Raw genomic sequence first — 26,133 nt, 5'->3', positions numbered from 1 at the left:
GAGAGAGAGAGAGAGAGAAAAGAGAGAGAGAGAGAGAGAAGAGAGAGAGGAGAGAGAGAGAAGAGAGAGGAGAGAGGAGAGAGAGAGAGAGAGAGAGAGAGAGAGAGAGAGAGAGGAGAGAGAGAGGAGGAGAGAGAGGAGAGAGAGAGAGAGAGAGAGAGGAGAGAGAGAGAGAGAGAAGGAGAGAGAGAGAAGAGAGAGGGAGAGAGAAAGAGGAGAGAGAGAGGACGAGAGAGAGAGAGAGAAGAGAGAGAGAGAGAGAGAGAGAGAGGGAGAGAGAGAGAAGAGAGGAGAGAAGAGAGAGAGAGAGAGAGAGAGAGAGAAGGAGAGAGAGAGGAGAGAGAGAGAAGGGAGGAGAGGAGAGAGGAGAGAGAGAGAAGAAGAGAGAGAGAAGAGAGAGAGAGGAGAGAAGAGAGAGAAGAGAGAAGAGAGAGAGAGAGGAGAGAGAGAGAGGAGGGAGAGAGGAGAGAGAGAGGAGAGAGGAGATAGGAGGGAGAGGATCTGGCAAGTACTTATTTTCAGAGCTCAGACAGCTCTCAGCAGGAAGTGGCCCTCACACACCCCTTGCCAAATTGAGGACAGACGGAGGGAGACAGTCACACTATTCCCTGTGAGCCTCTGTTGTGTTGTTGTGCCAGGCAGGAAGAAGGGGGATTAGACCTCCTCAACCCACACACAGACACACACACACACACACACACATACCCGCCTGCTCGTTTAACAGTCTTTAGTTCCCCTGCTCTCCCCAGTTTAACCAGAGCATTTGCGCCAGGGAGGGATAGCTGTGCCCATGGCAGATGGCACTGGTTGTCCCAGAGAACGGGAGACGGGACTGACTCTACCCACACACTCACACATACTTACACTGACTTCCAAACACACACAAACACACATAGCACGCTCAAACATGCATACCGATGCCACACATACACCCACACACATACATGTGTGTGTGCGCATCCGTGTACGTGTGTGTGTGTGTGTGTGTGTGTGTGTGTGTGTGTGTGTGTGTGTGTGTGTGTGTGTGTGTGTGTGTGTGAGTGTAAGTGGCAAAGACAGTTGCGTCGCTGCAGGCAGTCGAGTTGATCATTTCATCTGCTCACTGGATGTGTCACTACAGGCAGAGGCAATATCAGAACGCAGCACTGACACCCAAAACACAGAGATGTGTATCTGTCAACCCCACACAGAGCTCTGACAGTACAGAGCATCCGGCAGCAGCTACAGTGGAAGGAGACAGAGGCCGTGTGTGTGTGACTGATGCCTTCTATATTTAATAAGTAGGCTAATGATTGTCATCACTCCCATTGACTGACCTGACAATAATAACAGCCCCTCCCCTCCAATAACCAAGCCAGCAGAAGAGGCCCCGGGACCACACGCACAAACACTCAGGACGTACGCACTCCCACACAAACATGCACGCACGTCCCGTGCCGGTAGATTGAACCCAGGTTTCTCGTCCGAGGCTGAGACTGGAGAGGGGTTGACATACGAAACTTTTCCTTTCTCTCTTAAAGGCCTCTCCCTCTCTCCACCCCTCCATCACCACGGTGACCGTGGCGGAGAGAGAGCGAGAACACGGGCACCCGCCCTCTGTGGGGACGGAGGAGAGATTAATGTTCCCTCGCTCCTCTTCTCTATCCGCCACGACCTTCCCTCTTCTGTGAGAGTGCTCATCCATCCATCCGTCCATAAGGGGGGTTGGGGGATGTAAGCAATATGGCTGCAGTGTGGGAGGTAGAGAGGCAAGGCCACACACACACACACTCACAGGCACACGCCATGGCACCCTGCACACAGAGAAAGACAGACTGCACTGATATCAGACGATAAACCAGGTTTGTATTCTGATCTACTTAGGAGGTTTCAATTAGGTCCTCCTGATTTCCCCTGGGACTCTTTAGAGCTGCCTCATTAACAAGCCCACCTGTCCCCCTGGACCAATACCACACACACACACACACACACACACACACACACACACACACACACACACACACACACACACACACACACACACACACACACACACACACACACACACACACACCTTTAAAACTCACCCCAAACTTCTCATCAAAGATCTTGATCCCTCCAAAGGAGACAGTTAGAAACACCTTCTGTTTGTGGTCTCCTTTAGACCGCCCTGCTGCTGCTATGCCCTACAGAACAGACACAAAGAGACAGGATATAGACACACACACACGTGTCTACTTACTGTAAATGGAGAAAAGCAGCGAGGAGGAGGAAAGAGCAGAAGTGTGTGTGTGTGTGTGTGTGTGTGTGTGTGTGTGTGTGTGTGTGTGTGTGTGTGTGTGTGTGTGTGTGTGTGTGTGTGTGTGTGTGTGTGTGTGTGTGTGTGTGTGTGTGTGTGTGTGCGTGTGTGTGTGTGTGCGTGTGTATGTGTGTGCGTGTGTGTGTGTGTGTGTATGTGTGTGTGTGTGTGCGTGTGTGTGTGTGTGTGTGTGTGTATGTGTGTGTGCGTGTGTGTGTATGTGTGTGTATGTGTGTGTGTGTGTGCGTGTGTGTGTGTGTGCGTGTGTGTGTGTGTGTATGTGTGTGTGTGTGTGTGTGTGTGTGTGTGTGTGTGTGTGTCAGGGTTTCCACTAGCCGGTAGTAGCTGGCTTTTGTCTGATTAAAAAAAATAGAGAAGCAGATCAATAAAATTAGCGCCGGCCAATTGTCCAGTCGACGTAAATACCAAAATACCAGTCGATGTAAATACATTTGACTGGTCATTCTTATCGGTCTACAGGTTAATTAAATTAGCGCATGTGTACAGTCTATTCGTTATGTATCTTAGCACACGTGTACAGAATACATATACAGGGAAAATCTGTCTGCCGGCAGAAGAGTTGCTGCCGCAGCATCTGTGATGTGTTCTAAACAACAGGGAACTCTGAAAAAGACCCGCTCAAAATCTGTTTTATCCAGCCTAGGACTGAATGAATCTGGGATCTATCGTCCCAACTGGCTCAGAGTCTGTTTGGAATAGGCTATTTCTTTGTCGACAAGCTGACCAAAGCCTTGACATATGCTAGTTATTTTGCTGTTCGTTACTCGTCTTGTTGGCTGAGGAAAAGTACATGTGGACAGTTATTCTAACATGTTCAAAATGCACATCAGATTTTGGTAAGAAGGACCACAAACCGTTGCATCCTCGACTTGCATGTTCTGTTCAAATGAATTACCATAGTTTCAATGTGATTTGTGTCATTCTGAGCACCGTGGGTGGACGCTCTAATCAGGTTACGCATCCAATGCAAAAGGCTCCGGTAAATTTCTCAAATGTCCGGTAAATCAAAATGTTGCCGGTCAAATGTCCGGAAACCCTAGTGTGTATTACCTGTCTGGATGAGCAAATTGGGAAACAAGTTGATCAATGCACCGTTTGCCTCTGCTCACCCTCACCTCTTCTCTCCTCACCCCTCACCTCTCCTCTCCTCACCCCTCACCTCACCTCTCCTCTCCTCTCCTCAACCCTCACCTCTCCTCTCCTCTCCTCATCTCTCCTCACCCCTCTCTTCTCCTCACCCTTCACTTCTCCTCACCCTTCACTTCTCCTCACCCTTCACTTCTCCTCACCCTCACCTCTTCTCTCCTCACCCCTCACCTCTCCTGACCTCTCCTCACCCCTCACTTCTCCTCACTTCTCCTCATCCTTCACTTCTCTTCCCCCCTCATCTATCCTCACCTCTCCTCACCCCTCTCTTCTCCTCACCCTTCACTTCTCCTCACCTCTCCTCATCCTTCACTTCTCTTCACCCCTCTCTTCTCCTCACCCTTCACTTCTCCTCACCTCTCCTCACCCCTCTCTTCTCCTCACCCCTCACTTCTCCTCACCTCTCCTCATCCTTCACTTCTCTTCACCCCTCTCTTCTCCTCACCCCTCACCTCTCCTCACCTCTCCTCTCCTCACCCCTCACTTCTCCTCACCCCTCTCTTCTCCTCATCCTTCACTTCTCCTCACCCCTCTCTTCTCCTCACCCCTCACCTCTCCTCACCTCTCCTCACCCCTCACTTCTCCTCTCCTCACCCCTCACCTGTCCTCACCCCTCACGTCTCCTCACCCCTCACCTTTCCTCACCTCTCCTCACCCCTCACCTTTCCTCACCTCTCCTCACCCCTCACCTTTCCTCACCCCTCACCTTTTTCACACCATCCTTCCATCACACAATTACCCAGCATGTTAAATGAGATAGGAGCCTAAATCACTATCCTCACCTCCCCTCTCTCCCCTATCTTCTCTCCCCCATCTCCACCTCACTATGCTCCATTATTACCCTAGACCCCTTCCCCCTCATTCCCTGTCCTTGGGGTCAAACACACACACACTCACCTTGAGCTTCATCATGGAGTCTTGACAGAGTTTGTCTCCCCTTGCGGCCGTGACTTCGTCCAGACCGATGAGTTTAGCCTTGTAGCGAACGCCATCCCCCTTAAACCGCCTGATCAACCCGGCCTCGCTACGATCCTGCCCTGAGAGACAGAGAGACACAAACACAGAGTCAGTACAGTACAATAAACACACATGACTATGACCCCCATCCCTCCCTATTCTATCTCTCTATCTCTATCTATCTATCCATCCTTCTATATTCTATATTCTATCTCTATCCATCCTTCTCTATTCTATCTCTATCCATCCCTCTCTATTCTATCTCTATCCATCCTTCCCTATTCTATCTCTCTATCCATCCCATCTCTATCTCTATCCATCCTTCCCTATTCTATCTCTCTATTCATCTCTCCCTATTCTATCTCTCTATCCATCCCATCTCTATCTCTATCCATCCTTCCCTATTCTCTCTCTATTCATCTCTCCCTATTCTATCTCTCTATCCATCCCATCTCTATCTATATCCATCCATCCCTATTCTATCTCTCTATCCATCCCATCTCTACCTCTATCCACCCCGACCCATTCCCTCTCTGAATGATGGTGTGACATGTTGTTCTTATCTCCTCTCTCTTTCTGTTTCCCCTCTCTTCTCACACTCTCTATTATCTATGTGTGTAGTGTGTATTGAGTGCATGTACTAGTGTGTTTGTGTGTGTTGTCCTTGCTCCTCTCTCTATGTTATCTCCTGTGGTTAGTAAAGTACTCCTCACAGACAACAGAGTGGGAGGGAGGGAGGAAGATAATGAAGAAAATTCCCAAAGTTGAGAAAAGCTTTGACTATGTACAGACTCAGTGAACATAGCCTTGCTATTGAGAGATGCCGCAGAAGGCACAACTGGCTCTCGAGAGCACACTGCCCACAAAATGAGGTGGAAACTGAGTTGCACTTCCTAACCTCCTGCCAAATGTATGACCGTATTAGAGACACGTGCAGTTGAAGTCAGAAGTATACATACACCTTAGCCAAGTACATTTAAACTCAGTTTTACACAATTCCTGACATTTAATCCTAGTAAAAACTCCCTCTTTTAGGTCAGTTAGGATCACCACCTTATTTTAAGAATGTGAAATGTCAGAATAATAGAAGAGAGAATGATTTATTTCAGCTTTAATTCCCACATTTATTGGGAATAATTATTTATTTCAGCTTCTGGGTCAGAAGTTTACATACACTCAAATAGTATTTGGTAGCATTGCCTTTAAATTGTTTAACTTGGGTCAAAATGTTTCAGGTAGCGTTCCACAAGCTTCCCACAATAAGTTGGGTGAATTTTGGCCCATTCCTCCTGACAGAGCTGGTGTAACTGAGTCAGGTTTGTAGGCCTCCTTGCTCACACACGCTTTTTCAGTTCTGCCCACAAATTTTCTATAGGATTGAGGTCAGGGCTTTGTGATGACCACATCAATACCTTGACTTTGTTGTCCTTAAGCCATTTTGCCACAACTTTGAAAGTATGCTTGGGGTCATTGTCCATTTGGAAGACCCATTTGAGACCAAACTTTAACTGATGTCTTGAGATGTTGCTTCAATATATCCCCATAATTTTCTTTCCTCATGATGCCATCTATTTTGTGAAGTGCACCAGTCCCTCCTGCAGCAAAGCACCCCCACAACATGACGCTGCCACCCCCGTGCTTCACGGTTAGGATGGTGTTCTTCGACTTGCAAGCCTCCCCCTTTTTCCTCCAAACATAACGATGGTCATTATGGCCAAAGAGTTCTATTTTTGTTTCATCAGACCAGATGACATTTCTCCAAAAAGTACGATCTTTGTCCCCATGTGCAGTTGCAAACCTTAGTCTGTTATTTTTATGGTGGTTTTGGAGCTGTGTCTTCTTCCTTGCTGAGCGGCCTTTCAGGTTATGTCCATATAGGACTCGTTTTACTGTGGATATAGATACTTTTGTACCTGTTTCCTCCAGCATCTTCACAAGGTCCTTTGCTGTTGTTCTAGGTTTGATTTGCACTTTTCACACCAACGTTCATCTCTAGGAGACAGAACGGGTCTCTTTCCTGAGCGGTATGCGTGGTCCCATGGTTGTTATACTTGCGTACTATTGTTTGTACAGATGAACATGGTACCTTGATGCATTTGAAAATTGCTCCCAAGGACGAACCAGACTTGTGGAGTTCTTGGTTGACATCTTTTGATCTTCCCATGATGTCAAGCAAAGAGACACTGAGTTTGAAGGTTGGCCTTGAAATGCATCCACAGGTACACCTCTTCTGGAATTTTCCAAGCTGTTTAAAAGGCACAGTCAATTTAGTGTATGTACATTTCTGACCCACTGGAATTGGAATACAGTGAATTATAAGTGAAATAATCTGTCTGTAAACAATTGTTGGAAAAATGACTTGTGTCATGCACATAGTAGATATCCTAAGCGACTCCTAAGAAATGTGTGGAGTGGTTGAAAAACAAGTTTTAATGACTCCAACCTAAGTGTATGTAAACTTCCGACTTCAACTGTATTTCGCTCAGATTACTCAGACCCACAAAGAATTCTAAAACTATTCCAATTTTGATAAACTCCCATATTTAATAGGTGAATACCACAGTTACCATCACAGCAGCAAGATTTGCAACCTGTTGACAAAAGAAAATGGCAACCGGTGAACAAACACTATATGGTCTTCCTTATGGTGTGTGTAACTGTAATTTGACAGCCAGCCAAACCATTTAAAAATAAACTGAATCATTGTCAGGATTCCAAAAACCTCCAGTGTTTTATTGATGAAAGTGAAAAAGCAATTCCAAAAACCTCCAGTGTTTTATTGATGAAAGTGAAAAAGCTTTCAAATGCTTTTACAAGGATTGCAGGAGATAACCAGCAGTGTAGCAACCGTTCTCAACAATGACTCTTAACTAAATTAATTCCTGGTTCACTTTTCAGCGCCAAAGAAAAATCGCAAGTTAGATGTCGTTAAATAGAATGGCCACCGGGTGGACAATATCAATATGGATATACAGTGCATTCGGAAAGTATTCAGACCCCTTGACTTTTTCCACATTTTGTTACGTTACAGCCTTGTTCTAAAATTGATTCAAAAGTTTTTTTCCCTCATCAATCTAAACACAATACCCCATAATGACAAAACAAAGCAAGGTTTTTAGAAATGCTTTTAAATGTATAAAAAAAACGGAAATATCACATTCACATAAGTATTCAGACCCTTTACTCAGTACTTTGTTGAAGCAACTTTGGCAGCGATTACAGCCTCGAGTCTTCTTGGGTATGACGCTACAAGCTTGACAAACCGTATTTGGGGAGTTTCTCCCATTCTTTTCAAGCGGATCCCCTCAAGCGATGTCTCTCCAGAGATGTTTGATGGCTTCAAGTCTGGGCTCTGTCTGGGCCACTCAAGGACATTCAGAGACTTGTTCCGAAGCTACTTCTGCGTAGTCTTGGCTGTGTGTTTAGGGTCGTTGTCCTGTTGGAAGGTGAACCTTCGCTCCAGTCTGGGGTACTGAGCGCTCTGGAGCAGGTTTTCATCAAGAATCTCTATGTATTTTGCCATCATCTCCCACTTAAAAAGATGAGAGAGGCCTGTAATTTTCATCATAGGTACACTTCAACTATGACAGACAAAATGAGGGAAAAAAATCCAGAAAATCACATTGTAGGATTTTTTATGAATTTATTTGCAAATTATGATGGAAAATAAGTATTTGGTCAATAACAAAAGTTTATCTCAAAACGTCTTCACAAGGTTTTCACACACTGTTGCTGGTATTTCGGCCCATTCCTCCATGCAGATCTCCTCTAGAGCAGTGATGTTTTGGGGCTGTTGCTGGGCAACACAGACTTTCAACTCCCTCCAAAAATATTCTATGGGGTTGAGATCTGGAGACTGGCTAGGCCACTCCAGGACCTTGAAATGCTTTGTACGAAGCCACTCCTTCGTTGCCCGGGGCGGTGTGTTTGGGATCATTGTCATGCTGAAAGACCCAACCACATTTCATCTTCAATGCCCTTGCTGATGGAAGGAGGTTTTCACTCAAAATCTCACGATACATGGCCCCATTCATTCTTTCCTTTACACGGATCAGTCGTCCTGGTCCCTTTGCAGAAAAACAGCCCCAAAGCATGATGTTTCCACCCCCATGCTTCACAGTAGGTATGGTGTTCTTTGGATGCAACTCAGCATTCTTTGTCCTCCAAACACGACGAGTTGAGTTTTTACCAAAAATATCTATTTTGGTTTCATCTGACCATATGACATTCTCCCAATCTTCTTCTGGATCATACAAATGCTCTCTAGCAAACTTCAGACGGGCCTGGACATGTACTGGCTTAAGCAGGGGGACACGTCTGGATCTGCAGGATTTGAGCCCCTGGCGGCGTAGTGTGTTACTGATGGTAGGCTTTGTTACTTTGGTCCCAGCTCTCTGCAGGTCATTCACTGCAGGTCATTCACTAGGTCCCGGGATTTTTGCTCACCGTTCTTGTGATCATTTTGACCCCACGGGGTGAGATCTTGCGTGGAGCCCCAGATCGAGGGAGATTATCAGTGGTCTTGTATGTCTTCCATTTCCTATTAATTGCTCCCACAGTTGATTTCTTCAAACCAAGCTGCTTACCTATTGCAGATTCAGTCTTCCCAGCCTGGTGCAGGTCTACAACTTTGTTTCTGGTGTCCTTTGACATGTCTTTGGTCTTGGCCATATTGGAGTTTGGAGTGTGACTGTTTGAGGTTGTGGACAGGTGTATTTTATACTGATAACAAGTTCAAACAGGTGCCATTAATACAGGTAACGAGTGGAGGACAGAGGAGCCTCTTAAAGACGAAGTTACAGGTCTGTGAGAGCCAGAGATCTTGCTTGTTTGTAGGTGATCAAATACTTATTTTCCACCATTTGCAAATAATTTGCAAATAAATTCATAAAAAATCCTACGATGTGATTTTCTGGATTTTTTGTCTGTCATAGTTGAAGTGTACCTATGAGGAAAATTACAGGCCTCTCTCATCTTTTTAAGTGGGAGAACGTGCACAATTGGTGGCTGACTAAATACTTTTTTTGTCCCACTGTATATGGATGAGCAGTGACAGAGCTGCTAAGATGCAATAGAAAGTAAATAATAGATAGTGAAGGATACAGTATATACAGTTGAAGTCAGAAGTTTACATACACTTAGGTTGGAGTCATTATAATTCGTTTTTCAACCACTCCACAAATTTCTTGTTAACAAACTATAGTTTTGGCAAGTCGCTTAGGACATCTACTTTGTGCATGACACAAGTCATTTTTCCAACAATTGTTTACAGACAGATTATTTCACTTATAATTCACTGTATCACAATTCCAGTGGGTCCTAAATTTACATACACTAAATTGACTGTGCCTTTTTTGCTTGGAAAATTCCAGAAAATGAAGTCGTGGCTTTAGAAGCTTCTGATAGGCTAATTGACACCATTTGAGTCAATTGGAGGTGTACCTGTGGATGTATTTCAAGGCCTACCTCCAAACTCAGTGCATCTTTGCTTGACATCATAGGAAAATGATCAAAATAATCATCAAAATAACTCAGCCAAGACCTCAGAAAGAAATTGTAGACCTCCACAAGTCTGGTTCATCTTTGGGAGCAATTTCCAAATTCCTGAATGTACCACGTTCATCTGTACAAACAATAGTATGCAAGTATAAACACCATGGGACCACGCAGCCATCATACCGCTCAGGAAGGAGACGCGTTCTGTCTCCTAGAGATGAACGTACTTTGATGAGAAAAGTGCAAATCAATCTCAGAACAACAGCAAAGGACCTTGTGAAGATGCTGGAGGAAACAGGTACAAAAGTATATATATCCACAGTAAAACGAGTCCTATATGGACATAACCTGAAAGGCTGCTCAGCAAGGAAGAAGCCACTGCTCCAAAATCACCATAAAAAAGACAGACTACGGTTTGCAAATGCACATGGGGACAAAGATCATACTTTTTGGAGAAATATCCTGTGGTCTAATGAAACCAAAATAGAACTGTTTGGTCATAATGACCATCGTTATGTTTGGAGGAAAAAGGGGGAGGTTTGCAAGTCGAAGAACACCATCCCAACCGTGAAGCACGGGGGAGGCAGCATCATGTTGCGGGGGTGCTTTGCTGCAGGAGAGACTGGTGCACTTCACAAAATAGATTATTATGAGGAAGGAAAATTATGGGGATATATTGAAGCAACATCTCAAGACCTTAGTCAGGAAGTTAAAGCTTGGTCGCAAATGGGTCTTCCAAATGGACAATGACCCAAACCATACTTTCAAAGTTGTGGCAAAATGGCTTAAGGTCAACAAAGTCAAGGTATTGGAGTGGCCATCACAAAGCCCTGACCTCAATCCTATAGAACATTTGTGGGGCAGAACTGAAAAAGCATGTGCGAGCAAGGAGGCCTACAAACCTGACTCGGTTACACCAGCTCTGTCAGAAGGAATGGGCCAAAATTAACCCAACTTATTGTGGGAAGCTTGTGTTTGACCCAAGTTAAACCATTTAAAGGCAATGCTACCAAATACTAATTGAGTGTATGTAAACTTCTGACCCACTGGAAATGTGATGAAATAAATAAAATCTTAAATAAATAATTATCTCTATTATTCTGACATTTCACATTCTTAAAATAAAGTGGTGATCTTAACTGACCTAAGACAGGGAATTTTTACTAGGATTAAGGTATATGTAAACTTCTGACTTCAACTGTCAATATAAGGTCAGTAATGCGAGATATGTAAACATTGTGAAAGTGGCATTATTATAGTGACTAGTGTTCCATTTATTAAAGTGGCCAATGATATCAAGTCTGTAAGTTGGCAGCTGCCTCTCTGAGCTAGTGGTGCCTGTTTAACAATCTGATGGCCTTGAGATTGAAAAACAGCTTCTATCTCTCTGTCCCAGCTTTGATGCACCTGTACTGACCTCGCCTTCTGGATGGAAGTGGGGTGAACAAGTAGTGGCTCGGGTGGTTATTGTCCTTGATTATATTTTTTGCCTTCCTGTGACATTGGGTGGTGTAGGTGTCCTGGAGGGCAGGTAGTTTGCCCCCGGTGATGTGCTGTGCAGACCGCACCACCCTCTGGAGAGCCCTGCGGTTGTGGGCAGTGCAGTTGCCATACCAGGTGGTGATACAGCCCAACAGGATGCTCTCAATTGTGCATCTGTAAACGTTAGTGAGGGTTTTCAGGGATAAGCCACATTTTTTCAGCCTCCTGAGGTTGAAAAGGTGCTGTTGCGCCTTCTTCACCACGCTGTCTGTGTGCTTGGACCATTTCAGTTTGTCGGTAACATGTACACAGAGGAACTTAAAACGTTCCACTTTCTCCACTGCTGTCCCATCGATGTGGAGATGGGGGTGTTCCCTTTGCTGTTTCCTGAAGTCCACGATCATATAGGTCAATATTTTGGAGGTCAAGATGGAGTCATGGTCAGATTTTCCAAAAGGAGGGCCAGGGAGGGCCTTGTATGCATCGTGGAAGTTAGAGTAGCGGTGGTCGAGTGTGTTACTTGCCCGTGTACAGCAATCGATATGCTGCTAGAATTTAGGCGGACTTGTTCTCAGATTAGCTTTGTTAAAATCCCCAGCGACAGTAAATGCAGCCTCAGGATATATGGTTTCCAGTTTGCATAAAGTCCAGTGAAGTTCCTTGATGGCCGTCTTGGTATCCACTTGCGGGGGGATATACAGGGCTGTGATGATAACCGAGGAGAGTTCTCTTGGGAGGTAATACGGTCGGCATTTGATTGTGAGGAATTCTAGGTCAGGTGAACAAAAGGACTTGAGTTCTTGTATGTTGTTATAATTACAACATGAGTTGTTAATCATGAAACATACACCCCCGCCCTTCTTCTCACCAGAGAGATGTTTGTTCCTGTTGGTGCGATGCACTGAAAATCCCATTGTCTGTACTGACTCAGACAGCATGTCCCCAGCTAGCCATGTCTCCATGAAACAGAGTATGTTACAATCCTGGAAATCTCTTTGGAAAGCAACTCTTGCACTAATTTCGTCAACTTTGTTAACTAGGGACTGGACATTAGCGAGTAATATACTCTGAAGCGATGGGTGGTGTGCGCGCAACCGAAGCCTCACTAGAAGACCACTCCGGCACACTCTCCTCTGACGGTGTTGTTTTGGGTTGGCCTCTGGAGTCAGTTCAAATGCCCTGGGAGGTGCAGACAAAGGATCCGCATTGGGAAAGTCGTATTCCTGGTCGTAGTGCTGGTTGTGCTAGTAAGTTAATGTCTCTCTGATATCAAATAGTTCTTCCTGGCTGTATGCAATAACACTTAAAGTTTTCTGGGCTAACAACGTAAGAAATAATTCATAAAAAAACAAAATACTGCAGTTTCCTAAGGACTTGAAGCGAAGCTGCCATCTCTATCGCGCCATCAACCTCTAAACTACTGTACCTGATGCCCATAGCAGTATTTCATTCATCTTTTTTGGGCCATTATGACTGGCTGATAGTTACAGACCAATAGACCATATAGGCATGCACACATGGCTCACAGAAGCTCACAGACACACACACAAGTAAGTACACTCATGCACACACATTCTTGTGACAACCCCCCCTCCCTTCAGAGAGTCATCCCAGCATGTGAGCGACATGAAAGCCAAGAGAGGTAGATAAAGAGTGAGAGTAAGGGGGATGAAAGAGGTATAGGGAGAGGTAGAGAGAGGTAGGAGGTAGATTTGTATAGATAGCTCCGGGGTTAGCTTGCCTGCTGAGTGGTTTATATTAGTATCATGCTCCATCACAGCCTTTCCTGTCACAGCTGAATTAATCTCTCTGTGTGTGTGTGTGTGTGTGTGTGTGTGTGTGTGTGTGTGTGTGTGTGTGTGTGTGTGTGTGTGTGTGTGTGTGTGTGTGTGTGTGTGTGTGTGTGTGTGTGTGTGTGTGTGTGTGTGTGTGTGTGTGTGTGTGTGTGTGTGTGTGTGTGATGTAATTAAATGTCCGCTGCGGCTGTGACCTGCTGTGCTTCTAACACATCTAATGAAATAATCCTCCATTACATCTGTCACACTAACAGAGAGAGAGAGAGAGAGAGAGAGGGATGAGGGAGAGAAAGGTAGGGAGATAGAGAGAGAGGGGGGGGTGAGGGAGAGAAAGGTAGGGAGATAGAGAGAGAGAGAGGGAGAGAGGGGGATGAGGGAGAGAAAGGTAGGGAGATAGAGAGAGAGGGGGATGAGGGAGAGAAAGGTAGGGAGATAGAGAGAGAGAGAGAGAGGGGGATGAGGGAGAGAAAGGTAGGGAGATAGAGAGAGAGAGATGAGTGGGGAAGAGAGAGAGAATGATTGCAGACATGAAAGGAACAACCCAATGCTACACAATCCAACAAAGATGTCTAATATGAGCAGGAAAAATGACCTTGCCTGGGCTTTACAGTGTCTCAGCGGGCTGACAGTGTTGTTAAAACCCAGTCAGTCACACCACTGTAGCTGTTCCTAGAGTGAAGCTACTCTCTTATGGATGATCCCCAGTGCTATAGCACGTTTACTGGGGGCTGGATAACAACCACATCCAACACTAAAGTGGTGTTTCTTGGGATTGTGTGTAGAAACAAATTTATGGTTGATTTTATCATCAAGCTGACTGTACTCTGATTTTCCTGAAGACTCTATGTTGAATGATTATATTACCATGCTGACCAAGGCCATGCAGGGTCATTGTTCTGTATGTGTTCATACATATTCATATCTGTAGAGGGCTAAGATCTGCCACTAGGGGGCTGCGGTTACTGTGATAGGTGTCCTCTCCTCCTCCACTTTCTCTCCTCCCCACCTCTCTTCCTCTCTCCCTCACAGCTCTTCATCACCTCTTTGACCCGGATGACAGGGGCGAGCACTTGGGACCTGAGGTGTGTGTGTGTGTGCGTGCGCGCGCGCGTGTGTGTGTGTGTGTAGCCTGCAGCCATCCACTCTGACAGAAAACAAGGAACAAATTAGAGTGGTAAAACCTCAGGGACAGAACCGTCCACATTACCCCCCCTCCCAACTCCCAAAGAATACACCATCGCCACCACTATGACAAGGTCACCTTGTGAAGCAAAAACTTTCTCAGGCCAGAAAGGGAGTTCAGTCTGAGAATAGACAGGGAGACCGAACCTGCTGTTTCAATTGTCTATCTGTCTGACTGACCCTGTCAATTTTGAGTCTCTTTCACTGACCCCTCTTCCTCTTTTCCTCCCTCAGTCCGTGTCTCGTTCTCAAACTATCCAGCTACACAGATACCAAATTAGCTTTTATACTGTTCTAAACAGAAACAAACAAAAACATGGTATTTATGAAGACAGGACATCTGTTAAAACAAAAGGCTGTTTCATCCAACCATCTTTCCCGAAATATAGAAACACTTGAAGTTACTCCTCCCTCTCATCTTGTCTGTCAGTAGGGGAGGTCTACATGAATCTACTCCTCCCTCTCATCTTGTCTGTCAGTAGGGGAGGTCTACATGAATCTACTCCTCCCTCTCATCTTGTCTGTCAGTAGGGGAGGTCTTCATGAATCTACTCCCTTCATCTCATCTGGTCTGTCAGTAGGGGAGGTCTTCATGAATCTACTCCCTTCATCTCATCTTGTCTGTCAGTAGGGGAGGTCTACATGAATCTACTCCTCCCTCTCATCTTGTCTGTCAGTAGGGGAGGTCTTCATGAATCTACTCCCTTCATCTCATCTGGTCTGTCAGTAGGGGAGGTCTTCATGAATTTACTCCCTTCATCTCATCTTGTCTGTCAGTAGGGGAGGTCTTCATGAATATACTCCTCCCTCTCATCTTGTCTGTCAGTAGGGGAGGTCTTCATGAATCTACTCCTCCCTCTCATCCTGTCTGTCAGTAGGGGAGGTCTTCATGAATATACTCCTCCCTCTCATCTTGTCTGTCAGTAGGGGAGGTCTTCATGAATCTACTCCTCCCTCTCATCTTGTCTGTCAGTAGGGGAGGTCTTCATGAATATACTCCTCCCTCTCATCTTGTCTGTCAGTAGGGGAGGTCTTCATGAATCTACTCCTCCCTCTCATCTTGTCTGTCAGTAGGGGAGGTCTTCATGAATATACTCCTCCCTCTCATCTTGTCTGTCAGTAGGGGAGGTCTTCGTGAATCTACTCCCTTCATCTCATCTTGTCTGTCAGTAGGGGAGGTCTTCATGAATATACTCCTCCCTCTCATCTTGTCTGTCAGTAGGGGAGGTCTTCGTGAATCTACTCCCTTCATCTCATCTTGTCTGTCAGTAGGGGAGGTCTTCATGAATCTACTCCTCCCTCTCATCTTGTCTGTCAGTAGGGGAGGTCTTCATGAATCTACTCCCTTCATCTCATCTTGTCTGTCAGTAGGGGAGGTCTTCATGAATCTACTCCCTTCATCTCATCTTGTCTGTCAGTAGGGGAGGTCTTCATGAATCTCCTCCTCCCTCTCATCTTGTCTGTCAGTAGGGGAGGTCTTCATGAATCTACTCCCTTCATCTCATCTTGTCTGTCAGTAGGGGAGGTCTTCATGAATCTAGTCCCTTCATCTCATCTTGTCTGTCAGTAGGGGAGGTCTTCATGAATCTACTCCTCCCTCTCATCTTGTCTGTCAGTAGGGGAGGTCTTCATGAATCTACTCCCTTCATCTCATCTTGTCTGTCAGTAGGGGAGGTCTTCATGAATCTAGTCCCTTCATCTCATCTTGTCTGTCAGTAGGGGAGGTCTTCATGAATCTACTCCTCCCTCTCATCTTGTCTGTCAGTAGGGGAGGTCTTCATGAATCTACTCCCTTCATCTCATCTTGTCTGTCAGTAGGGGAGGTCTTCGTGAATCTACTCCCTTCATCTCATCTTGTCTGTCAGTAGGGGAGGTCTTCATGAATATACTCCTCCCTCTCATCTTGTCTGTCAGTAGGGGAGGTCTTCGTGAAGCTACTCCCTTCATCTCATCTTGTCTGTCAGTAGGGGAGGTCTTCATGAATCTACTCCTCCCTCTCATCTTGTCTGTCAGTAGGGGAGGTTTTCATGAATCTACTCCCTTCATCTCATCTTGTCTGTCAGTAGGGGAGGTCTTCATGAATCTACTCCCTTCATCTCATCTTGTCTGTCAGTAGGGGAGGTCTTCATGAATCTCCTCCTCCCTCTCATCTTGTCTGTCAGTAGGGGAGGTCTTCATGAATCTACTCCCTTCATCTCATCTTGTCTGTCAGTAGGGGAGGTCTTCATGAATCTAGTCCCTTCATCTCATCTTGTCTGTCAGTAGGGGAGGTCTTCATGAATCTACTCCCTTCATCTCATCTTGTCTGTCAGTAGGGGAGGTCTTCATGAATCTCCTCCTCCCTCTCATCTTGTCTGTCAGTAGGGGAGGTCTTCATGAATCTACTCCCTTCATCTCATCTTGTCTGTCAGTAGGGGAGGTCTTCATGAATCTAGTCCCTTCATCTCATCTTGTCTGTCAGTAGGGGAGGTCTTCATGAATCTACTCCCTTCATCTCATCTTGTCTGTCAGTAGGGGAGGTCTTCATGAATCTCCTCCTCCCTCTCATCTTGTCTGTCAGTAGGGGAGGTCTTCATGAATCTACTCCCTTCATCTCATCTTGTCTGTCAGTAGGGGAGGTCTTCATGAATCTAGTCCCTTCATCTCATCTTGTCTGTCAGTAGGGGAGGTCTTCATGAATCTACTCCTCCCTCTCATCTTGTCTGTCAGTAGGGGAGGTCTTCATGAATCTACTCCCTTCATCTCATCTTGTCTGTCAGTAGGGGAGGTCTTCATGAATCTAGTCCCTTCATCTCATCTTGTCTGTCAGTAGGGGAGGTCTTCATGAATCTACTCCTCCCTCTCATCTTGTCTGTCAGTAGGGGAGGTCTTCATGAATCTACTCCCTTCATCTCATCTTGTCTGTCAGTAGGGGAGGTCTTCATGAATCTACTCCTCCCTCTCATCTTGTCTGTCAGTAGGGGAGGTCTTCATGGATCTACTCCCTTCATCTCATCTTGTCTGTCAGTAGGGGAGGTCTACATGAATCTACTCCCTTCATCTCATCTTGTCTGTCAGTAGGGGAGATCTACATGAATCTACTCCCTTCATCTCATCTTGTCTGTCAGTAGGGTAGGTCTTCATGAATCTACTCCCTTCATCTCATCTTGTCTGTCAGTAGGGGAGGTCTACATTAATCTACTCCCTTCATCTTATCTGTCAGTAGGGGAGGTCTTCATGAATCTACTCCCTTCATCTCATCTTGTCTGTCAGTAGGGGAGGTCTTAATGAATCTACTCCCTTCATTCTCCCAGCAGAGTCGTGTGATGGAGGGACGGAGAGAAAGAAGGAGAGATGGAGAAAAAACACATGAAAGAGAAACGGAGAGATGGTGAGCTTGTCCCTGCAATGTAGCCATCTGTGTGTGTCTGCGAGAGAGTGTGTGTGTCTGTGAGAGAGTGTGTGTGCGAGAGAGTATGAGTGTGACATATGGGATGTTTCCATGTGCAAATTACTTGCGGAGAAACTGTTGCTATGGAGACTAGTAACTGGTGCGGTCGAACAACCACATGAAAAGTCTGGAGGAGACCGTGGCACGCACGCATGCACACACACACATACACACACACACACACAAATACTTTAGTTCATTGGTCTAACCTAGTCTTTTGGTGCACAGCAGAGACGGATTTAAGAATTGGTTGGTCACATAGACAACACACTAACACCGGAATACACCCACATCACAAAAAAAACATTTTAATTAAATGTATGGCGCTTTTCTCCCGCTTGCTCTCTCTCGCTCTGTCTATCTCTTCTCTCTCTCCTCTTAGACACAGAGGTCATTTAGAGGTCTAACCATTAGCGATATTAATTCAGTATCACTCCTCAGATGAGAGCTTGGAGAAGCAGACAGAGAGAAGCATTTCATTGATATGAGGAAGCAGCCTCATCGGCCGTCCCACTGTCACTGTTTTATTATTACCTGGAGCGTGTGTGTGTGTGTGTGTGTGTGTGTGTGTGTGTGTGTGTGTGTGTGTGTGTGTGTGTGTGTGTGTGTGTGTGTGTGTGTGTGTGTGTGTGTGTGTGTGTGTGTGTGTGTGTGTGTGTGTGTGTTCCTTGGTGTGTGCATTCACCGTAACAGTTGTATCACTCTATGTAGCAGGGACAGCATGCTAACTCCCAGCCCAGAGGGGGAAGAGGGGGATGGAGGAGGAGAGAGAGCTGATGATACAGGTGAAGGATAGAGGAGGATAGAGAAGGATAGAGGAGAGGTGTGCAGGTTAAAGGAGCTATATGTCATATCTTTTCTTTGAAAACATTTGAAAAATGTCCTGATATCTGCAGTAATAGCGGAATGATAGTTTCACAATGTTTCTTTGTTTCAACAACAACAACTAAAACGTTTTGGGCCCACACAAAATTGCATAAAGATTGTTCAGCCTTCTGGCTCTTGTTGTCAAAGCTTCACTCAGAGGCATGGTTATCATCGCACAAGCAGAAATTGCCCTGCCATTAAAATTCTGTAACATTTGCCTAATTTCAGTTTATGTTACCAAACAAGCAATTCATAGTGTAAAGAATCATTGTACAATCTACAGTGCATTCGGGAAAGACCTCTTGACTTTTTACACATTTTCTTATGTTGCTTACGTCATTCTAAAATTGATTAAATTGTTTTTTCCCTCATCAATCTACATACAATACCCCATAATGACAAAGCAAAAACAGATTTTTATCAATTTTTGCAAATAAAAAGCAACTACTGAAATATCAAATATTCAGACCCTTTACTCAGTTTACCCTTTACTTGTTGAAGCAACTTTGGCAGCGATTACAGCCTCGAGTCTTCCTGGGTATGACGCTACAAGCTTGACAAACCTGTATTTTGGGAGTTTCTCCCATTTTTCTCTGCAGATCCTCTCAAGCGATGTCTCTCCAGAGATGTTCGATGGCTTCAAGTCCGGGCTCTGACTGGGCCACTCAAGGACATTCAGAGACTTGTTCCGAAGCCACCATGCTTCACCGTAGGGATGGTGCCAGGTTTCCTCCAGACGTGATGCTTGGCATTCAGACCGAAGAGTTCAATCTTGGTTTCATCAGACCAGAGAATCTTGTTTCTCATGTTCGGAGAGTCTTTAGGTGCCTTTTGGCAAATTCCAACCAGGCTGTCATGTTCCTTTTACTGAGGAGTGACTTCCATCTGGCCACACTACCATAAAGGCCTGATTGGTGGAGTGCTGCAGATCTGGTAGTCCTTCTGGAAGGTTCTCCCATCTCCATAGAGGAACTCTGGAACTCTGACCATCGAGTTCTTGGTTACCTCCCTTACCAAGGCCCTTCTCCCCCGATTGTTCAGTTTGGCCGGGCGTCCAGCTCTACGGACAATTCCTTCGACCTCATGGCTTGGTTTCTGCTCTGACATGCACTGTCATCTGTGGGACCTTATATAGACAGGTGTGTGCCTTTCCAAATCATGTCCAATCAATTGAATTTACCACAGGTGGACTCAAATCAAGTTGTAGAAACATCTCAAGGATGATCAATGAAAACAGGATGCACCTGAGCTCAATTCCGACTCTCATAGCAAAGGTTCTGAATACTTTTATGTAAATAAGGTATTTAGTTTTTTTCTAAAAACCTTTTTCCATTATGGGGTATTGTGTGTAGATTGACTAGGGAACATTTTAGAATAAGACTGTAATGTAAAAAAAATGTCAAGGGGTCTGAATACCTTCCGAATGTACTGTAAATCGATGTGAAATATCTTTCACTAACAAAACATATTTTCAGCTGTTTGAAGCTGGTGGACCAAACTGAAAGTACAAGTCTCAAGCGAGAGTAGTTTCCACTAGGTTCCACAGCCACAAAGTCTCTGCTGTGCTGTGAAGAAATGGGAGGCAGGAGAGGAGGGAGAGTTGTTCATATTCAGTACTGTTGCAATTCACCTAGCTTCCACATGGTTGAGACATTTTATACGTAGCACCTATAAGTGTGTATAATGGGTTTCTGGGTAAGTCTTCTATGTGGAGCAGCAGACTGGGTCTGAAACCTCAGAATTCATGGAGCTTTCAAAGCAGGGCATGCCTATGGGAGAACACACACAAGCATGCACACGCACAAAGACAATAGGGAAACCCAACAGGTTTCCACATCCTCCTGAGGAGAGTACTGATCCACTAACAGGCTTTCTACAGGGTCCACAGCAGACTGATCGACTCTGGGTGGAATACAGTTGGAACAAATATAATTGCATTTGTATTTCATCACCCTCACGTGTGTGTGTGTGTGTGTGTGTGTGTGTGTGTGTGTGTGTGTGTGTGTGTGTGTGTGTGTGTGTGTGTGTGTGTGTGTGTGTGTGTGTGTGTGCGTAAAGTTTCAAGCCATTGTGTCAGTAACAGAGTGCCCGCTGTTTAGTGAATCATTGTGTGACTGTGACTGTTGGGCAGGGGGGCTGGGGGTTAGGGAACATGGGTACGGACCTCTCCAGGTGTTCAGGCCAGTGCCACCTGGCTGGCGCTGAGAGAGATGAACACACATAGTTGTACCGACATACCTGTTAGATACAGCTTAACACCTGCCTTTGCACCTGAAGCTAAACAATCAAATGACAGCACTGTATCACTTAACAGTATGAAGGCATTATAAAGGCATTATGAACGCATTACGAAGCCTTTATTACCTTTCCTCCTGGAGTCTCTCCTGACACTGGGCCTGACAGCTGGCTGTAGTTCCGCCTCTGTTGACATCCTCAGGTTCCGCCCCGCCGGCCCACAGGCTGGTTTGATCCGGTTCTGCTCCGGTCTGTTTCCGAGGGTCCACTTCACAACGTCAGCGCCGTGTGTCTGTGTGTTTGTGGGGGCGCCGTGTGTGTGTGTGGGGGCGCCGTGTGTGTGTGTGGGCACACAGGCTCATGGGAGAGGGAAGGGCTCTAGCCCTGACACGACATCCCACACACACTTACAGATAGCTGGGGACAGAGAGAGAGAGAATGGGGATGAGAGGGAGAGAGGGAAAGGAAGGGAGAGAGAGATGGTTGGTACATTTATTCAACCTTTTTCCACACATTGATACTATCCTGTCTCAAGGAGACTTTGGAGGAGACCCCTCTCCTTCCTTCCTCTACAGTCCTCATTCCAACTAATGCCCCACATGCCCCTTGTGCCATCCAGTGCCCATCTGTCTCCTGTGAGTTGATAGTTGCTGTAACGGCGTTCTTCGTTTGTTGAAAGAGAGTCGGACCGAAATGCAGCGTAGTGGTTACTCATGATTTTAATGAAAAAAGTGACGATACATGAAATAACTCATGAATACAAAAAACAGCAAACGGAACGTGAAGCCTAATTACAGCCTATCTGGTGAAACTACACAGAGACAGGAACAATCACCCACGAAATACAAAGCGAAACTCAGGCTACCTAAATACGGTTCCCAATCAGAGACAACGTGAATCACCTGACTCTGATTGAGAACCGCCTCAGGCAGCCAAGCCTATACAACACCCCTAATCAGCCGCGTTCCCAAATACTACAAACCCCAATACGAAATACAATAACATAAACCCCTGTCACACCCTGGCCTGACCAAATATATAACGAAAACACAAAATACAATGACCAAGGCGTGACAGTTGCACATAATGGCGAAGCCCCATTGTCTATGTGATGCTCATCCCTCAATCGATCTGTCTTGAAGGACTTGTGACACATCTAAAAAATATATAGATTCTGCTCATCCACCTGACACTAGTTCCTAATTCTGAAAATGACTCGGCTCTCGGTGGCTATGACGCACTGGCTACTACGGTAAACCATGCTCAAGCTAGCAGCCTAGTGCAAGCTTGTTTGAATGGCTACACGGTAGCTAGTTTGACATTTTGTTGATGAAGTTATAAGGCACCAACGTTATGGGACTGTTCTCAGAAATCAGCATGTATCTGACGGCTGGCACTCTGCCTCGCTACTTTGTAACATTTGGCCAACGCGATAACGATAACGTCGCAGAGAGCAGTCAACTGTGCTGTAGAACTCGTCGCACTAATCATGACAGAAGAGATATCATGAAAACTCATTTGTGCATTAGCTAGAACTTCACTGCACTAGCTAGCTAGCTAGAGGGGGTATTCAGCAGTGAGTGTGTGAACTGGCGTCGTTAGCGTACATGCCTTTCGTTTCATTATGGATTGATTTGAGACTAGTTTAGCCAGCAAGCAGACACTAGTGGCACATTTTGTTTTTACACATTTCAAATTTCGTACTGATTCTACCACCACAAAACACCTTAGCTAGACGTAGAATTAGGTTTTTGAAGACTTGCTAATAAAACATGTTCAATATCAGCTACAGGTTTCGAGTTTTCCTCTTTTGGGGATGAAAGGGGGTTCAGTGGATGATGTGACCTTGGTAACCCTTTGCATTCCAACCAACAGAACTCTCACACACACACACACACTCACACTGACAATACTCTTTATCAGAGTAAAACATGCTGGAGTTCTGTACTGAATGAGTCACTCCAATTTCTGCTATTATGGTCACTGCTGCAAAATGGAGGGAGAGTGAGAGAGAGAGAGAGAGAGAGAGAGAGAGAGAGAGAGAGAGAGAGCGAGAGGGGGAGTGGAGAAAGGACACTAATGCAACCTCAGCTCCAAACCAGCCCCCCTCCCTCATTTTCAATCTGCCTTTTCTGTCTACTAACTCTCTCTTTCAGGGCGTGAAAGTAGCCTCAGCTAGATATCCTTTATTTCTAGTGGATTATTCTTCATTTGTACCAGACTGTTCAGCTGTTTATCTGTCTTATAATGTTGCCATATGTTTGTAAGTGTTGCACCACCCCTCTGTGAGGGCTGCACCACCCCAATGTGTGTGTGTGTGTGTGTGTGTGTGTGTGTGTGTGTGTGTGTGTGTGTGTGTGTGTGTGTGTGTGTGTGTGTGTGTGCGAGTCATGCCTGCGTGCTTGCGTACGTGCATATGTGCTTGGCATCTGGTGGATTTCTCTGGGGAAAGTCAGAGATATTTCTAATCTAGGCTAAGATACCTTGAGGGAGAAAGACAGATTTCAAAGAGAGAGGAGGAAGACATTCAGCATGTTGTCCTATAACAGTGGCTCAACGTTAACATATCACACAATTAAGAAACATAACAACAACAACCTGGAATACTGCAATGTATCTCAACGACCCCGGGATGTTGTAGACCAATCCCTTAGATGGTTAGCTCATTTGGACAGTTCTGTTTTAAATGTAAACCATGAAGTAGGAAGATCCATACAGGTCCTTGGTATAGAAAGGTTGAGAAACACTGTTCTGTTGGACTGTAGGAATCAGCTGTCCGATCCTGGTCTGGTCTGTGCTGAGAGATGGACATGAACATGGCTTAGTGCCTCTGAAGAACGAGAAGAGAGGACGGCCGGAGGAGAGGAGGAGGAAACAAGCGGTAAATTGGATGCCCGTAAGTGGGCCACAGCCAACAGTTGTGTGTGTGTGTCTGCCTATGTGTGTGTGTGTGTGTGTGTGTGTGTGTGTGTATATGTGTGTCCATAAACCGGGCGCTGCCAAGAGGAGCTTAATGCCCAGAAATCATCTGCTTCTACACAGACACACTGGCAGAGAGGGAGGGAGTACAGCAAGGCCAATCCCTGCACTGTCACTTGTCTGTTAGGTAAATGTAAACGTCTATCTCCCTCCCTCTCTTTCTCTACTTCCCTCTTTCTCTCTACCTCTCCCTCTCTCCCTCTCTCTACCTCCCTCTCTTTCTCTACTTCCCTTTCTCTCTCTACCTCCCTCTCTTTCTCTACTTCTCTCTCTCTACCTCTCTCTCTCTACCTCCCTCTCTTTCTCTACTTCCCTCTCTCTCTTCCTCTGTTTCTCTCTCTACCACCCTCTCTTTCTCTACCTCTCTCTCTCTCTCTACCTCCCTCTCTTTCTCTACTTCCCTCTCTCTCTCTTCCTGTTTCTCTCTCTCTCTCATTGTGTTCTGTCCATCATGCTTAGGGTGAGATTAGCAGCTACACTCATTCAGCCACTCAGCTCTCTCTGAATAATAAACTTCCTATCTCTCATTCTTCTCCTCTCTCCTCTCCTACCCATGCTAGATTATTGAGACGTAATTTATAGATTGGCAGGTAAGGGTGCTCTCGAGCGGCTAGATGGTCAAATCAAATCAAATTTGATTGGTAACATACACATGTTTAGCAAATGGTAATGCGAGTGTAGCGAAATGCTTGTGCTTCTAGTTCCGACTGTGAAGTAATATCTAACAAGTAATCTAACAATTTCACAACAACTACCTTATACACACAAAGTGTAAGGAATGAATAAGAATATGTACATATAAATATATGGATGAGCAATGGCTGAAACGCATAGGCAAGATGCAGTAGATGGTATAGAGTACAGTATATACATATGAGATGAGGGTATGTAAACATTATATAAAGTGGCATAGTTTAAAGTGACTAGTGATACATTTATTACATCCAATTTTAAATTATTAAAGTGGCTAGAGATTTGAGTCAATATGTTGGCAGCAGCCACTCAATGTTAGTGATGGCTGTTTAACAGTCTGATCGCCTTGAGATAGAAGCTGTTTTTCAGTCTCTCAGTCCCAGCTTTGATGCACCTGTACTGACCTCGCCTTCTGGATGATAGCGGGGTGAACAGGCAGTGGCTCGGGTGGTTGTTGTACCATTCGGGTGGTCTTTACCATTCGGCCATCAGATTTCCCACCAATGCTCCATATAGGACACATCACTGCACTCTATACTCTTCTGTAAACTGGTCATCTCTGTATACCCGTCGCAAGACCCACTGGTTGATGCTAATTTATAAAACCGTTTTAGGCCTCACTCCCCCCTATCTGAGATACCAACTGCAGCCCTCATCCTCCACATACAACATCCGTTCTGCCAGTCACATTCTGTTAAAGGTCCCCAAAGCACACACATCCCTGGGTCACTCGTCTTTTCAGTTCGCTGCAGCTAGCGACTGGAACGAGTTGCAACAAACACTCAAACTGGAAACTCATTCAAAGACTCAATCATGGACACTCTTACTGCTTTACGTGATGTATTGTTGTCTCTACCTTCTTCCCCTTTGTGCTGTTGTCTGTGCCCAATAATGTTTGTACCATGTTTTGTGCTGCCACCATGTTGTGCTGCTGCCATGTTGTGTTGCTACCATGTTGTTGCCACCATGCAACGTTGTCATGTGTTGCTGCCATGTTGTGTTGTTGTCTTAGGTCTCTCTTCATGTAGATTTGTGTTGTCTCCCTTGTCATGGTGTGTGTTTTGTCCTTTTAATCCCAACAATCTCACAGCGACACGTTTAGTTATTGTACCTACCAGCTGTAACACCTGTCCTGAGAACACCAGAATCCAGACGACTGTAGAATACTGTTAAATACTTCTGAATACTGCAGAATACCACACGACTGCTACACTGCTGTACCGAGCACAGAGATGAAAAGAAAAGGAGAGAGAGAGGAGAGAAGGAATGCTGAGACAGGAGGTTAAAGGTCGTTCGCGGAGAGAGGGAGCAAAGTGCGAGAGACTGGAGAGAAAAGGAAGGAAGGGCGACAGATCAGGCAAGATAAGAAAGAAAGAGAGATGAAAGATCGGATGATCAGAGAGAGAGAAGTAAAGTTCAGGACTGGGCGGGTTAATGAAAGCACAGAGAAAAGCAGACACCACACAGCCCAGGGAGAAAGTAGGAGAGAGGAGGAGAGAGGAGGAGAGAGGAGGAGAGGAGAGAGGGAGGAGACTGTCTGGGATGGTTAATTGGCACCTTATATGACCCGC

The 26,133-nt window shown here is 45.5% G+C and overlaps 1 protein-coding gene across 1 annotated transcript in view; it reads right to left on the bottom strand.

The window, feature by feature from the left end:
• Nucleotides 1-25,825, bottom strand: part of dab1a (DAB adaptor protein 1a) — a 44,103-nt gene extending 18,278 nt beyond the window's left edge. The window contains exons 1-5 of the mRNA XM_031834961.1: nucleotides 25,678-25,825; nucleotides 21,020-21,307; nucleotides 4,343-4,482; nucleotides 2,067-2,165; nucleotides 1,775-1,793 (exon numbers count right to left, since the gene is read on the bottom strand). Of these exons, the coding sequence (XP_031690821.1) occupies nucleotides 1,775-1,793; nucleotides 2,067-2,165; nucleotides 4,343-4,482; nucleotides 21,020-21,086 (325 nt within the window). The 5' untranslated portion in view covers nucleotides 21,087-21,307; nucleotides 25,678-25,825. The remainder of the gene's footprint in view (nucleotides 1-1,774; nucleotides 1,794-2,066; nucleotides 2,166-4,342; nucleotides 4,483-21,019; nucleotides 21,308-25,677) is intronic.
• Between the last annotated feature and the right edge of the window lie 308 nt (nucleotides 25,826-26,133).

This window comes from Oncorhynchus kisutch, linkage group LG10 (assembly GCF_002021735.2).
Source record: "Oncorhynchus kisutch isolate 150728-3 linkage group LG10, Okis_V2, whole genome shotgun sequence".
In the NCBI taxonomy this organism is placed as follows: Eukaryota; Metazoa; Chordata; class Actinopteri; order Salmoniformes; family Salmonidae; genus Oncorhynchus; species Oncorhynchus kisutch.
The sequence above is the reverse complement of the archived record's forward strand: the minus strand, read 5'-3'. Positions and strand labels throughout refer to the sequence as shown.